The following is a 13,566-nucleotide window of genomic DNA, read 5'->3' as shown; positions in this document are numbered from 1 at the left end:
CCCCCAGGACACAGGGCTGCTGCGTGTGGATCAGGCGACTCCCCCAGGGCTCTGCTCGGTGCTGTCGGGGGGAGCCCAGCTGGCCGGGGCAGAGGCGCCTCCCCCAGGCCCTGCCCTGGCGGAAGACGTGAGGGCTCACTGCTCCGCGTCCTCAGGCCAGGCGACCCGCGTGGTGCTGAGCCGCGAGGACCCTCCTGGGGGGCTGAGACCCCCTCTAAGCAGGGCCTGGGCCGGACTCCGCCGTGCGAGATCCCGGGCTGGGCCTGCAGACTGTTCCCCTCAGCCCCTCTCACACAGGCTGGTTTCCAACTTCCTAGCAACACGAGGACCCCCTCCGCAGGGAGAAAGGCCCCCTCCCCACACAGGCCCTGTGGGGTCCTCACCCAGGGGCTCTCAGTGTGTGCAGGGGGTTCCCGGCGCCCTGCCGGGGAGCTGCAAACCCAGGTCTCAGATGGGGACACGGAGGCTCCAGCTGCTCTGTCCACCCGCAGAGCCCGGCCCCACCAGCCCGCGGCAGCGTCCCCGGGTCACTGGCCTCCCTGCCCCAGGATGGCTGTGGCTGCCTCCAGGGGAGCCGGGTGCAGGAGGGGAGGGGCCGCACAGCACGGGCAGGGACTGAGCGCCCGCGTCCCCACTTCACCGTGGAGACAGCGACACCGCACCACAGGAGTGAGAGGGACACAGCCGTGGAGGAGAACTGAGCACAAGGGTGGTGGAGGGGAAGGAGGCTCTGGGGCGGCCCTGGGGGGACCAGGCGCCGGGGCTGTCTGTGGCCAGGTGCCTCACCGCGGCCAGGGCCAGGACGGGGCCCAGCTCAGCTCCACGGCCTCCACAGCCCGGAGATGGATGGCGGGGGGCAGACGTGGCTCCGGGGGGCCCTGGCTGGGCTGGCACAAACCCAAGCTCAGGAATGCAGGAGCTGATGGAGGAGGCACCTCCAGGTCTCCACGCACACAGAGGGCGCCTCTGCCACCCGGAGCCCACCACGGGACCCTGCCCAGCCCTGGAGTCTCCTCCCAGTGGGAACCAGCCCTGAGCCCCTCCTAGGATCCCACACGCCCAGCCCCGCCCCCTCACACTTGGGTGGGCTCCAGGTCCCCCAGCTGGGGCAGCAGCAGGTGGGCACCAAGCCATGCTGAGCTGGACACGGGCCCCAGCTGGTGCAGGCTGGCCAGGTGCAGCCAGGCTCCCACGAGGGAGCAGAGTGCTGGGGACAGGCCAGGGGACAGCAGGGTGAGGGGCCTGGCCTCTCCGGCCCCCTGCCCTCCCCTGGGTGTGGGAGGACGCAGCGGGTGGGCCGGGCTGGCTGGGGTAGCTGTGGAGGGGATGGATTCTCACGGCTCCCGGGTGTCCAGCACCCCCACACCTGCCCCCCTCCTCCTGCAGGCAACACCCCTGACCTCAGCCCTCAGGTGGGGGTCACAGGAAGTGTGGTCGGCCCCAGCCACACCCATGCCCCACTGTGGAGACCGAAGCCTCCCTCCTGGCCCCAAACCCACCCACTCCTCTGCTTGGCCGTCCTCATGGTCAGGCCCAAAGTGTGCCCCTAGAGGGCAGGGGGCACTGCCGGGTTCCGGGCTGACTCCCCGACTTGAGGGGAAGCCCGGGCGTTGGTCTGCGCTGTTCCTGAAGTTGCTAAGGGGCTGCACACGGTGGGCACTTGGTTGTTTGCTGAGTGACCTCACCGGGGGTCCCGGCCAGGGCCACCCACGTGGAACCTAGAAGGTCCAAGGCCACAGGAAGTGAGGCCCGGAGTGGAGTCCCTTCATGGGGACAGGAAAACTCTAAACAAGATGTCTTGTCCTGGGCAGCCCACTCCTCAGCGCCTGGCCCCGGGGAGCTCTGGCTGTGGGTCACCCCACATAGTCCCCGTGTCACCCAGGGAAACTGAGGCCCAAGGACCCAGCGGGGAGGCAGCAAACGTGGAGTGGACGAGCAGCAGGAAGCTGGGGACAGAGCGGTCCCCCCTCTGCCGGGCAGGCACCAGCTGCCCCACCGCGCCTGCCCCGGGTCCCCGCCCTGCCGGCCAGACAAGGTGGGCACCGGTGCGAATGCCACTGAGCGGACGCCTCGGCAGGACCGGATCCCAATGTGAGCGGTCAGCTCCGGGCCCGGGGTCCCCCCGCCTGCCCACTGTGACCATCCCCTCTGTTGCTCTGATCCTCTGAGGGCCGTGGCCGACTGACCCTGGAATGACTGGGACGGCCGCCCGGCGCTCCCTCCTGCCCAGCCAGCCGTGGTCATGGTCCCACCAGGCTCCAGCCCTCCCCCAGCTCTGACCGTGGGCCGAGGCAGCCGGGCCAGGTGGACCTGCCCTAGCTGGCTGACCCCTCTGTGTGGCTATGGGGCGGGGGCTGACCAGTGTCTGCAGCACCTGAGAAGACCCCCAGGCCAGGGTGGGTGCTGGAATGTGGGTGCCTGTGGGGAGCAACTGAGACTAGACTGTCACTGGAATTCAGACTTATTCCGTGCATCCGCTCTCCCACAACATGGCGCTGGGAGAGACCAAACTACTTTCACGCAGCTGCCTCATCAGTTTGATAACCTGCAGGAGCTGATCCTGCTCCTGATTGGAGGAGAGCAGCGTGCTCGGCGTGTGGGCAGCAGAGTTGGGATTGGTGGAAGAGGACTATAAAGGAGGAGAGAGACAGCATGCACCAGGAACACCTGTGCAGCCCCCGAGAGAGCCGGCCGGCGGTGTGCCACTCCCCCGCGGAAGTGGGGAATGTGGCGGGGGAACCGCCCTTCCACGGAGGTGGAGGGGCTGGCAGCTAACCCGGGAAGGGCCGGGCAAAAGGAACAGCGCAGGGTCCAGTGTCGTTCCTCCGCAAATGGGGGAGCGACAGGCGCCTGGGAACCGGGGGGCACAAGGAGGTGATGTCCCCTCCCTCCCTCAGAGGAAGGCGTGTGGGCTGAGACTGCCCCCCCCCCAGCTGCGGTCACACCAGCACCACCCACCAGCACCCCAGCTGGGAGGCGGCGGTGCAGGGGTCACTAGGCCTGGGACCCTGGACAAATCCCTGGCCTCCCAGGCTGCCTCTGCCCCAGGGGGTCGTGCCAGCACCTGCTCCCCAGGGACCCCTCAGGTGCTCGCTGGAGCAGCCCCCACCCAGCAGCCTGGGCCCTCCTCCTGGGGGGGCAGCTCCTTGGGTTCTGCCTGCTGAAGCCGCCCAGGCGACAGCCTCCATCAGCGCTCACCCGTCCCACCCAGCGCGGGGGAGCCAGGCCCACCAGCAGGGCTCCCAGTGTAGAGGGAGGGGTGCCTGTGCCCCCGAAAGAGGCCCCGCCCACCTCACGTGCACTTGCACCCCCGCTGTCACTCCAGGTTCTGCCCAGGCCCAACCCCACCCCCGTCAGGTGTGGGGAGGTCTCCTCGCAGGGAGGGGCCTGCATACAGCCCCTTCACAGCTCAGCAGCTCCCAGCTGGGGCTCGGCTCCCCGCGCCCTCCCGGCTGGCCACGTCCGGCACCCTGGGAGTCTCACCCAGACGGGCGAGGCCAGGCCGCCGACCCACCAGTCCCCGGGTTCATGGACGGAGGACGCCCAGTATCCTTAGGAACGAGGGCTCCGAGTCCCCACAGTGCCCCTGCTGTCCCTCCGTGCCTGCTCCGGCTGGACGTGCAGGTGCCGTCCGGTGGGCTTGCCGTGAGCCCCCTGTGGCAGCGGGCCACCCCGGCGCCAGTAGCAGGACGGTGCTCACCGCGTGGCCCCCCCTCGAAACACCAACTCGCACGCGGCGGAAGCCGAGGCCCCACGCCGCACTGCCCGAATCCAGGCTTTATTTCTGTGGGGACGCGCACGTCTCTGCAGCCGGGAGCCGGCCAGAGGGTCCCACGGCTCGCACCGCGTGCGGCGGGGGATTCAGACGGAGAGAAGCCGGGTGGTTTCCTGGAGGCGGCAGCGCCGGCCGCTGGGCTCCCGGGAGACCCGAGCTCGAGCGGCGGCTCGGACGGCGGTCTGTGGGCGCCAGGCCAGCGGGCGGGGTCAGGCTCAGGGCGCTGGCTAGGGCGCAGGCCCGGCGCCCTGGCCCGCGGCGCCCTGCAGGCGGTACAAGGCCTCGACCTGCCGGCGCTTCTCCTTGGCGCGGCTGACGGCGAGCCGGAAGAGGCGGCAGAAGAGCTGCACGGCGGCCGGGGAGTCGTCGTTGCCGGGCACGGGGTAGGTGAGGAGGCACGGGTTGCAGTTGGTGTCCACCACGCCCACCGTGGGGATGTTCATCTTGGCCGCGTCCCTCACGGCCACGTGCGGCTCGAACACGTTGTTGAGCGTGTGCAGGAAGATGAGCAGGTCGGGCAGGCGCACGGCGGGGCCGAACAGGAGGCCGGCGTTGGTCAGCAGGCCGCCCTTGAAGTAGCGCGTGTGCGCGTACTCGCCGCAGGCGCGCGCCGTGCTCTCCACCAGGTGCGAGAACTGCCGGCTGCGGCTCACGAACAGGATGACGCCCCCGCGGTAGGCCACGTGCGCCGTGAAGTTGAGGGCCAGCTGCAGGTGCGCGGCCGTCTGCTCCAGGTCGATGATGTCCTGGTTCAGCCGGCTCCCGAAGATGTAGGGCTCCATGAACCTGCCGGCGGGCGGAGGCTCAGCCGGCGGGCCCCGCCCCACCCCCGCCCCCGGCACGCCCCCGACTCGGCCCGGCCCCGCCACGCCCCCTCGTAAACGCGGGAGACCTTCCAGCTGGCCCCGCCCCGACTCGGCCCGGCCCCGCCCCCGGCACGCCCCCTCATCAACGCGGGAGACCTTCCAGCTGGCCCCGCCCCGACTCGGCCCGGCCCCGCCCCCGGCACGCCCCCTCATCAACGCGGGATACCTTCCACCTGGGCCCCCCCTCGGCCCGGCCCCGCCCCGACTCGGCCCGGCCCCGCCCCCGGCACGCCCCCTCATCAACGCGGGATGCCTTCCACCTGGGCCCCCCCTCGGCCCGGCCCCGCCCCGACTCGGCGCGGCCCCGCCCCCTCGTAAACGCGGGAGACCTTCCAGCTGGCCCCCCCCCTCAGCCCGGCGGGCCCCGCCCCCGGCACGCCGCCGACTCGGCCCGGCCCCGCCCCCTCATCTAAACGCCCGAGGCCTTCCAGGTCTGGCCACGCCTCCCAGGAGCCCGAATCCTGTCCGGGTCTCCCACTCGGGCGCCTGCCTCCCGTGTCCCAGTGGGGGCTTCACCTGCCCCCCCCCGCCCCGGCCGCCACTTCCGTCCCCCCCGCTCATCTCCAGATGCCCTGGACAAGGCTCGTCCAGGGGTGGGGCTGAGGCTTGTCCACGCCCCCCTCCCTGCGCACTGCTCAGCAAACCCCACCGCGCCCCTCCCCCGCGCCTCCTGGGCTCGACCCGGCCACCCCCTCCCCGGTGGGCTGCTGGGACCCCCCCCCCCCGCTCGCGGCTGCCCCACGCTTCCCCTCACCCTCCACCGTCCTGCCCGGAGCCCCGCCCCCAGGCGGCGCCCAGCGGGGGCCCCGCGCCCACCCACCTGTGCCGACAGCCGGCTTTGTGGCCCAGGTGCACGCGGGCCTCGAACAGGCTCCTCACGGAGAAGAGCTCCCGCACGTTGAAGAAGTCGGCGTGCTTGAGCGGCTCCCGGAGGACCTGCTCGCGGACGTCCGGGGCCAGGCCACCGACACCTGCGCACGCAGACCCCGGACTCGCCCACGCGCGCCTCCGGCACCGCCACCCCGCGCCCCGGGGTCTCCGGCCGCAGGCGGGGAAGCTGCGGGGGCCCACCCCGGAGGTCCGAGTCCTGGACTCCGAGGTCCGTCACTGGGACCCCCCCCCGCCCGGACCAAGCCCCTCCCCGCCCGCGACCCCCAGAGGCCGCGGGCGCCCCGGGGTGGGGGTGGGGGTCCCGCTGGGCGGAGGTGCCCGAGGCCCCCGCCCCGCCCGCGCCCCGGGCCGTTACCGCAGTGGTCCTCGCGCTCGCTGACGGCCGGGGCCGGGCCGCTGCCCAGCGTCCTGCAGCCGGGCCGGACGGGGCCGCGCGCCGCCGTCGCGCAGAGCTGGGGCCGGCGCCAGGCACCTGCGGGAGCAAGCACGCGTGACTGCGGGGCCGCTCGCCCCCCGCCCACCCGGCCCGCCCCGGGCCCGGCCCTCACCCGCGCACAGCAGGCGCGACAACGTGGCCGCGGCGGGCGCCATGACGGCCGGACGCGGAGACTGCGCTGCCCCCGGCGGGCAGAGCGGCCGCTGCGCGCGCGGCGACAGCGCCCCCTGCAGGCCCGGAGGAGCCGCGGCGCCAAGTGCGCGGGTGCCGGACGGAGCGCAGACTCGGGCCGGGGCGGGGGCTGAGCCGCGCGGACGCGCGCAGTCCGCAGCCGGGGCGCGCACCCCTCGGGCGCCTTGCGGAGGAAGTCCCGGGACCCCTCCCCCGCGCGTGCGCGCTGCCCCTCTACGGGCGCGTGGCCGGCCGTCGCTTAGCTACGGGACGCGCCCCGGGGACCCCGGCCAGTTCCCGCGGAGCAGCCATGTCCCAGGAGGAGCCCCCCGCGTGCGTGGGCGAAGCCGAGCCCCGGGCCCCCGCGGTCCCCGAGAAGACCAGCGACTACTACTGCGTGAGCGAGTGCCTGCCGCGGAGGTTCAACCACCCGGGGTGGTTCCGTGGCTACAGGTGAGGGGCGGGGGCGCCAGGGGCCGGTGGGCACGGAGTCCGCCCGAGGTCAGGGTCCCTGCGCACCCCGAGCTCCGGCTCCTGCGCTGCCCATGTAGCTCCCCGCGGGTGCGCGCCCCAGGGGGAGCTCCTGGCTCCTGGCTGTGGCCTGGCCCAGCCCGGCCGCGCGGGCGTTTGGGGAGTGACCCAGCGGATGGAAGCTGTCCCTCTCCCTCTCTCTGCTTTCGAATAAAATGAAAGCGTTAAGAGAAAACCGACACGCAGTCCGGCTCCCCAGCCCCTGGGTCATGGTGCGCTGGGGGAGGCCCAGCAGGGCCCAGCACTGAGAAGTGACCGGAAGCCCCTCCGTGTGGACGCCGGCCAGTGCCCCTCCTGGAGTGTGCGCCCCCAGCTCGCGCTGGCCGGCGGCGGCGGTGGTGGTGGGTGTCCCAGCGGCCAGAGGCTGTCCCAGGGGCTGGCGGCATGGGGCCTGGAGGCTGAGCGCCGGCCCCAGTCCTTGCCGGGGGAGGGCGGGAGGCCGGCCGGGGCGGTCAGCCTCGCGGAAGACGGGCGGACAGCGAGCGTGTGTCACCCCCAGGAGCGCGCAGGCGGCCTCCATGTACAGGACCAGCAACCAGGTGTACGGGAGCAGAGCGCCCACGGTGCACGAGATGCCTGTAAGGGGCCGGGCGGGTCGGGGGTGGGGCCCTGGGGTCCCCCCGGGAGGGCAGGGCAGGGAGGAGCAGGTGGGCGCCAGCCCAAGGGAGTGGCGCACGCCTGCCGCGGGGCCCACGCAGTCAGCTGAGCGCCCGTGGGCTGGAGGCCGCCGTCTGTCTAGAACCCCACTTCGCTTTCTGAGCTGTGGGTTGGGACCCCAGGAAAGGAGCCCCGCTCCCCCGTGTGCAGGGACGCATCCTCCCGAGGCGGGAGTCCGCAGGTGCGTGGGCGGGCACGGGGCCCAGCCCCTCCCCCAGTCTGACCTGCCTCGCTGGGTGCCCCGCCCACACCCCCACGAGGACCCCTGGTGTGTAGTGGGGATGCGGCCCCGCCCCAGTCACACGTGGGATCTGGGGGCCGTATGTGGGGCTTGCCTGAGGAGGCCCTAGCTTCTCCGGGAACTCTCTGGAGCCTGTTGGAGGCGCGGGCCCAGCGCCAGGCAGCCGCGGCTTTTCCCGGGGAGCAGGTGCACAGTGCGGGGTCAGAGCCGGGTCAGAGCCGGGTCTGCTCTGGCCGAGCCCGGCACGGAGCAGGTGCGCGGCGCGGGGTGGGAGGAGCCCGGTGTGGAGCAGGTGCACGGCGCGGGGTGGGAGGAGCCCGGTGTGGAGCAGGTGCGCGGTGCGGGGTGGGAGGAGCCGGGAGCGCGGGGTGGGAGGAGCCCGGTGTGGAGCAGGTGCGCAGTGCGGGGTGGGAGGAGCCGGGAGCGCGGGGTGGGAGGAGCCCGGTGAGGAGCAGGTGCGCAGCGCGGGGTGGGAGGAGCCCGGTGAGGAGCAGGTGCGCGGGGCGGGGTGGGAGGAGCCGGGTCTGCTCTCGCCCAGCCCGGCGCAGAGCAAGTGCACAGTGCGGGGTCAGAGCCAGGACTGCTCTCGCCGAGCCGGCCCTGCGCTCCTGGGCCCGGTGTGGAGCTGTTGGCCTCACCTCGCGTGGGGTTCGCGGGCGGCTTTGTGTTTGGCGGTGGTTCTGCTGCTCTGCCCCCGGGGGTGCCTGTTGGGGTGCACTTGCCAGAGCCCACAGGATCCGGCAGGGAGAGCCCGCGGGGCGCCTGTGACCTCAGTCTGATGAAGGGTCAGTCACGCAGGACGCACGGTGCTGACGACGGGGCAGCTCTGTGTGTGTCTGTATGTGTGCTTCTGTGTCTCTGATGTGGGTGTGCCTGTGTGTGAGCCTGTGCGTGTGTGTGGGTGTGCCTATGTGTGTGTCTGTGTGTATTTGTGTATGTTTCTGTATCTGAGTGTACCTGTGTGTCTGTGTGGCTCTGTTTCTGTGTGTCTCTGTGTTCGTGTGTGTAGGTGTGTATTTGTGTGTGTCTCTGTATCTGGGTGTGCCTGTGCCTGTGTGTGTGTCTCTGTATGTCTGTGTGTCTCTCTGTGTATGTCTCTGTGTGCCTGTGTGTGTGTCTGTCTGTTTGTGTGTGTCTCTGTATCTGGGTGTGCCTGTGTCTCTGTATCTGGGTGAGCCTGTGTCTGTGTGTGTTGTGTGTATCTATGTGTCCATGCGTGTGTGTCTGTGAGTCTGTGTCTCTGTGTGTGTGTGTGTCTGTGTGTGTCTCTGTATCTGGGTGTGCCTGTGTGTGTATCTATGTCTGTGTGTGTCTCTGTGTGCCTGTGTGTGTGTCTGTATGTGTCTCTGTATGTCTCTGTGTGTGTGTGTATTTGTGTGTGTCTCTGTATCTGGGTGTGCCTGTGTCTGCCTGGGTGTGTGTCTCTGTATGTCTGTGTGTGTCTCTGTGTGCCTGGGTGTGTGTCTGTGAGTCTGTGTGTGTCTCTGTATGTCTCTGTGTGTGTCTCTGTATGTCTCTGTGTGTCTGTGTCTGTGTGTGTCTCTGTATCTGGGTGTGCCTGTGTCTGTGTCTCTGCCTGGGTGTGTCTCTGTGTCTCTGTGTGTGTGTGTGTCTCTGTAACTGGGTGTGCCTGTCTGTGTCTCTGCCTGGGTGTGTGTCTGTGTGTGTCTCTGCCTGTGTGTCTGTGTCTGTGTGTGTCTCTGTATCTGGGTGTGCCTGTGTCTGTGTCTGCCTGGGTGTGTGTGTGTGTGTGTCTCTGTGTCTCTGTGTGTGTGTGTGTGTCTCTGTAACTGGGTGTGCCTGTCTGTCTGCCTGGGTGTGTGTCTGTGTGTGTCTCTGTATGTCTCTGTGTGTGTGTGTCTCTGTATGTCTGTGTGTGTCTCTGTATCTGGGTGTGTGTCTGTGGGTGAACTTCCTGCCCGAGGTTTCTGTAACCTAGAACCTCTCTGGAGTGAAATCCGAGCGCTGCGGACGCCGTGTCCCCGGCACCTGCTCCCCACAGGAGCTGCGCCCGCCAGCGAGGGGCGAGGGGCCGGGCTCCGCCTGTCGGGGAGGCGCAGGCCGCCCCCTGCCGCTGGGCGCGGGAACCTCGTTGCAGCTCCTTGGCTTGGCCTGCGCAGTCGCCGGGCCCGGCAGCTCCTCGGCTTGGCCTGCGCAGTCGCCGGGCCTCGCCGCCCCACACCGGCCCCTCTGCCTTGCAGAGAGTCTTCTATCCGTATTCCAGCAAGTTTTCCCGGGAGTTCGCGGTGGGCGGGATGTTCCGGAGCAGCTCTTTCAACGTGGGCCTGGAGAAGAGCCTGGTGACCGGGCCCGGCAGCCACGTGACCGCCTGTGACCGCCGCGACTTCCACCCCAGCTACAACGCCAGCCGGCCGTCCATCTGCGACTGAGGCCGGCCGGCCGGCGCCCGCTGCTTCTCCCCTGAAGGGTCTTTGGTCCCCGGGATGGAGGGGCGTCCAGATGGGGCTGGGATGCCCTGCGCCGGCCGGCCGGCGCCGAGACATGCGGGGACGGCGCTCGGATGGTTTGCGTGGGCATTAAACATGTTGCCGTCCCTGCCTTGTGTGACCTTCGTGACCCTGGCGTCTGGGAACCAACACGCTGGGAGTGGACCACGCAGCCCCCGCCTGAGCTCTGCTGGGGTCCGCACTCACTCACGGAGGGAGGGAGGGGACCGCTACCCTCAGAGCGTCCTCGGCGCCCCCCGGCCGGCGCCCCGGTGCCCCGGTGCCCTGTGCTTCCTGGAAGATGGCAGTGGAAAGTGAAGAAGGCAGGCGGGGGGGGGGGTTGACCTCCAGCGCGTCCTGGGTCAGTGTCCACTGTGGGTGCTGGGTCCTCCGTGGGGAAAACCCTGCCCTGACGGACGCACCTTCTGGAGCTGGGAACCCTGGAAGGCACGGACGCCGCCTGGAGGCACCCTCCTGTCTACACTGGCCGTCTCGTCTACACCGTCTGCTTCCCACGTGCTCCTCCCCGACCCTGTGAACTGAGGGGGAATTCCACGCCGCCTGGTGTCTCTTGGTGGTCAGAGCCCCCGTGTGACTGCGTGCAGGTGGAGGGGCTCAGGCCACAGGGGCTCCGCCCTTAGGAGGGACCAGGGTAGCCCCCCCCCCGGCCCGCGAGCTCCCGCGAGAGCAGTTGTCCTGCTGGGCCCTGGTGCCCCGGGCGAGGCGATGGCACTGGGCCCTGGGGACCTCCCAGCCGCCAGGGCTCAAGCCTCGTAGGCCCTTGTTACCGCGACAGAGACTCATGCTCCTCGGATGCTTGGTATTCACACACAAAAGCAGACATTTGGCACCGTTCTTAACGTCCAGTTAGGGACTGATGTGGTTCCCAGGGAAAATCAATACATTTAGGAGAAGCTGGGATCCGTGTAGGGTCTCCCTCGGGGGCTGGCAGCGTCGGCCGTCAACAGGACCAACAATCATTCGGTAAACGACCAAGATGAGGGTGGGCATGATGGCAAAGCCGCCACCTGCCAGCCAACCGGGCTTTGAGTCCCGGCTGCTCCTCTTCCGATCCAGCTCTGCTGTGGCCTGGGGAAGCAGTGGAAGATGCCCGAGTGCTTGGGCCCCTGCACCCACGTGGGAGACCAGGGAGAAGCTCCTGGCTCCTGCTTCGGGCTTCAGCCCAGCCCAAGCGTGGGGTCATCTGGGAAGTGAGAGGATGGAAAACACCTTCCCCCCACTCCGTCTCCCCCTCTTTCAAACGAAAAAAATCTTAGACCCAAATGCCAGGGTTGGTGTTATGGCGCCATGGGTTAAGCCACCACCTGTGAGGCTGGAGCCCCATATGGGCGCCGGTTCAAGTTCCATCTGCTCTCTCTTTTTTTTTTTTTTTTTTTTTAAGATTTATTTATTTGAAAGGCAAAGTCACAGAGAGGCAGAGAGAGAGAGAGAGAGAGAGAGAGAGAGAGAGAGTCAGTCTTCCATCGCTGGTTCTATATCCAAATGCCAGCAAAGGCCAGAACTGGACAGATCTGAAGCCAGGAGCCAGGAGCTTCTTCCAGGTCTCCCACGTGGGTGCAGGGGCCCAGGGACCTGGGTCATCCTCCACTGCCTTCCCAGGCCACAGCAGAGCTGGATCAGAAGTGGAGCAGCTGGGACTCGAACCTGTGCCCACATGGGATGCTGGTACCACTGGCAGAGGCTTTACCTGCTATGCCACAGCGCCAGCTCCAGGAATAGTGATTTTTCAAAAAAGACGAGACAGACTTCAAAATCAAACCGAGGCACTCTCGTCTGTGTGCCTTGGGAGTGGGCGGGGCCCCTGGGGAGGTTCGCACCTGCAGCTGTCAATCATTGGACTTGCAGAGAGCTCGTCTGACTCGCCCAGCACCTGGGTTTTTCCGCAAGGCGGATGCACACATACCCAGGCTTCTGCACCTCTGTGGAGCTGTCGGACGGGGCTGCAAGCGCACGGCGGCCCCCTCCCCCACAGAGTCCTGGTGGGCAGGTGCAGGGGGACCGCTGGCCGTGGCTTCTGCCCTCAAGAAGGCCAGCACCTGCCAGCTGGACCCGGAGTGTGGGCGCAGAAGCAAAGTCTTCTCAACAGCTGTGGCAGGTAGATGAGTCCTGTGCCCAGCTCTGTCCACTCTGAGGGCACGGGAACGGGCGGTCCCTCCCCAGCTGTCTTTTTTTTTTTAGGATTTGTTTATCTGAAAGGTGGAGTTGGGGGCGGGGGACACAGCGAGAGCAAGAGAGAGAGAGGTCTTCCATCCGCTGGTTCACTCCCCAGATGGCTGCAATGGCCCAGGCTGGCCCAGTCCAGAGCCAGGAGCCAGGAGCTTCTTCTGGTCTCCCTTGCGGGTGCAGGGGGCCAAGGACTTGGCCATCGTCCACTGCTTTCCCAGGCCACAGCAGGGAGCTGGATGGGAAGAGGAGCAGCCGGGACTTAACTGGCGCCCACAGGGATGCGAGTGCCGCGGCCAGTTTATCCCGCTGCGTCACAGCACCGGCCCGTCCAGCTGATCCTTCAAGGTGTCCGGCCACAGCGGAACCCGGCGAGTTGTGCCGCCTGAGCAGAGGGTGAACGAGGCCCCAGGAGCTCCCGATGGGTCTGGGCCCACGTGGGGGCCGGCAGGTTGGCGTCTCCACAGGCCACTCCCTCTGGGAGGTGACAGAGCAGACCCCAGGGTACCAGTGTGGGGGGCTGAACAGAGATGTCCTAGACTCCCCCCGCAGCGAGGCAACCCCGGCTCTGCAGGGGGCCCTGTAAGAGGGAACGAGGCCTCCCCCAGGGCAGGCGCCGAGAAGCCCCCGTTGCTACACACGGGGCCGCAGGCAGGCAAAGCAGAGGCCGACTCAGGGCGGAGCTCGGTTTATTTGTATGAAAAAGCCGTTCTCGTACAAAACCAGCTGGTCTGCGTCTCCGAGGGTTCACGGCGCCTGCAGAAAATGGAACGGAACTTAAAGCGCGGGTCTCACGGAGCCGCTCTGCCCAGAAGCACTTGGTGGACGGATGGATGGACGGACGGACAGGCCCCCATGAGGACAGCAGGCCCGCGGCCGGAAGGCAGGGGACGGCCTTGGGGGCCGGGCTCAACCCCGGGGGCGTGGCCGCCCGTGCTGGACGCCAGCGGCCGATGGACAGTCACAGCGCAGGTGTTACGGCCGCCGGAGCCGCCTCAGGGCAGAAGGCACAGAAGTGAAGTCAGTGGCGCTGGTGGAGCCAAGGCCACCGCCTCCAACCAACCTGCAGCGCTGCCAGGGCCACGGGGGCCACGGCGTGGACGGCACTGCCCGGGCCGCGTGGGCCAGGCGCCAGGCCTAGAGGGTAGGTGTGGGGAAGGCCCTCAGCCCCTGGTGTCTGGGGAGCGGAGCCCTGGAGTTAACTCCAGCAGCGCCCACGCCCGCTACAGACCCGGGACAGGAAGTGCCGAGCGGGGACACACCGCTGCCTTTCGGAGCCGTAACCGAGCGAGGTCAGTGTGGGGGTCAGGGCCCCAGCGGCGGGAGAGCGGGCACACAGGGAGGCAGGCCTGGGACCAGCCGTGCCC

At 68.7% G+C, this 13,566-nt stretch overlaps 2 protein-coding genes across 2 annotated transcripts; one reads left to right on the top strand and one right to left on the bottom strand.

Annotated features, from left to right (window-relative positions):
* Positions 1 to 3,762: 3,762 nt before the first annotated feature.
* MRPS2 (mitochondrial ribosomal protein S2) lies at positions 3,763 to 6,136 on the bottom strand. Its single transcript, XM_051841057.3, has 4 exons — positions 6,081 to 6,136; positions 5,888 to 6,004; positions 5,462 to 5,612; positions 3,763 to 4,561 (listed from the first exon to the last, which is right to left on the bottom strand). The coding sequence occupies exons 1-4, from the start codon at positions 6,121 to 6,123 to the stop codon at positions 4,003 to 4,005; spliced, it is 870 nt and encodes a 289-aa protein (XP_051697017.3). The 5' UTR covers positions 6,124 to 6,136; the 3' UTR covers positions 3,763 to 4,002.
* Positions 6,137 to 6,223: 87 nt separating this feature from the next.
* On the top strand, positions 6,224 to 13,520 carry PIERCE1 (piercer of microtubule wall 1). Its single transcript, XM_051841058.3, has 3 exons — positions 6,224 to 6,592; positions 7,170 to 7,248; positions 9,770 to 13,520. The coding sequence occupies exons 1-3, from the start codon at positions 6,450 to 6,452 to the stop codon at positions 9,956 to 9,958; spliced, it is 411 nt and encodes a 136-aa protein (XP_051697018.3). The 5' UTR covers positions 6,224 to 6,449; the 3' UTR covers positions 9,959 to 13,520.
* Positions 13,521 to 13,566: the final 46 nt, after the last annotated feature.

This window comes from Oryctolagus cuniculus, chromosome 1 (genome assembly GCF_051225735.1).
Source record: "Oryctolagus cuniculus isolate XC-2025 breed Fujian yellow rabbit chromosome 1, ASM5122573v1, whole genome shotgun sequence".
Lineage (NCBI taxonomy): Eukaryota > Metazoa > Chordata > Mammalia > Lagomorpha > Leporidae > Oryctolagus > Oryctolagus cuniculus.
The sequence above is the reverse complement of the archived record's forward strand: the minus strand, read 5'-3'. Positions and strand labels throughout refer to the sequence as shown.

Coding starts and splice junctions, on each gene's coding strand:
- MRPS2 (XM_051841057.3), bottom strand. CDS start 6,123: ATGGCGCCCGCCGCGGCCACGTTGTCGCGCCTGCTGTGCGCGG. Junction 6,005..6,080: donor GTCGCGCCTGCTGTGCGCGG/GTGAGGGCCGGG, acceptor TTGCTCCCGCAG/GTGCCTGGCGCCGGCCCCAG. Junction 5,613..5,887: donor CGAGCGCGAGGACCACTGCG/GTAACGGCCCGG, acceptor CTGCGTGCGCAG/GTGTCGGTGGCCTGGCCCCG.
- PIERCE1 (XM_051841058.3), top strand. CDS start 6,450: ATGTCCCAGGAGGAGCCCCCCGCGTGCGTGGGCGAAGCCGAGCCCCGG. Junction 6,593..7,169: donor GGGTGGTTCCGTGGCTACAG/GTGAGGGGCGGG, acceptor TGTCACCCCCAG/GAGCGCGCAGGCGGCCTCCA. Junction 7,249..9,769: donor CCACGGTGCACGAGATGCCT/GTAAGGGGCCGG, acceptor TCTGCCTTGCAG/AGAGTCTTCTATCCGTATTC.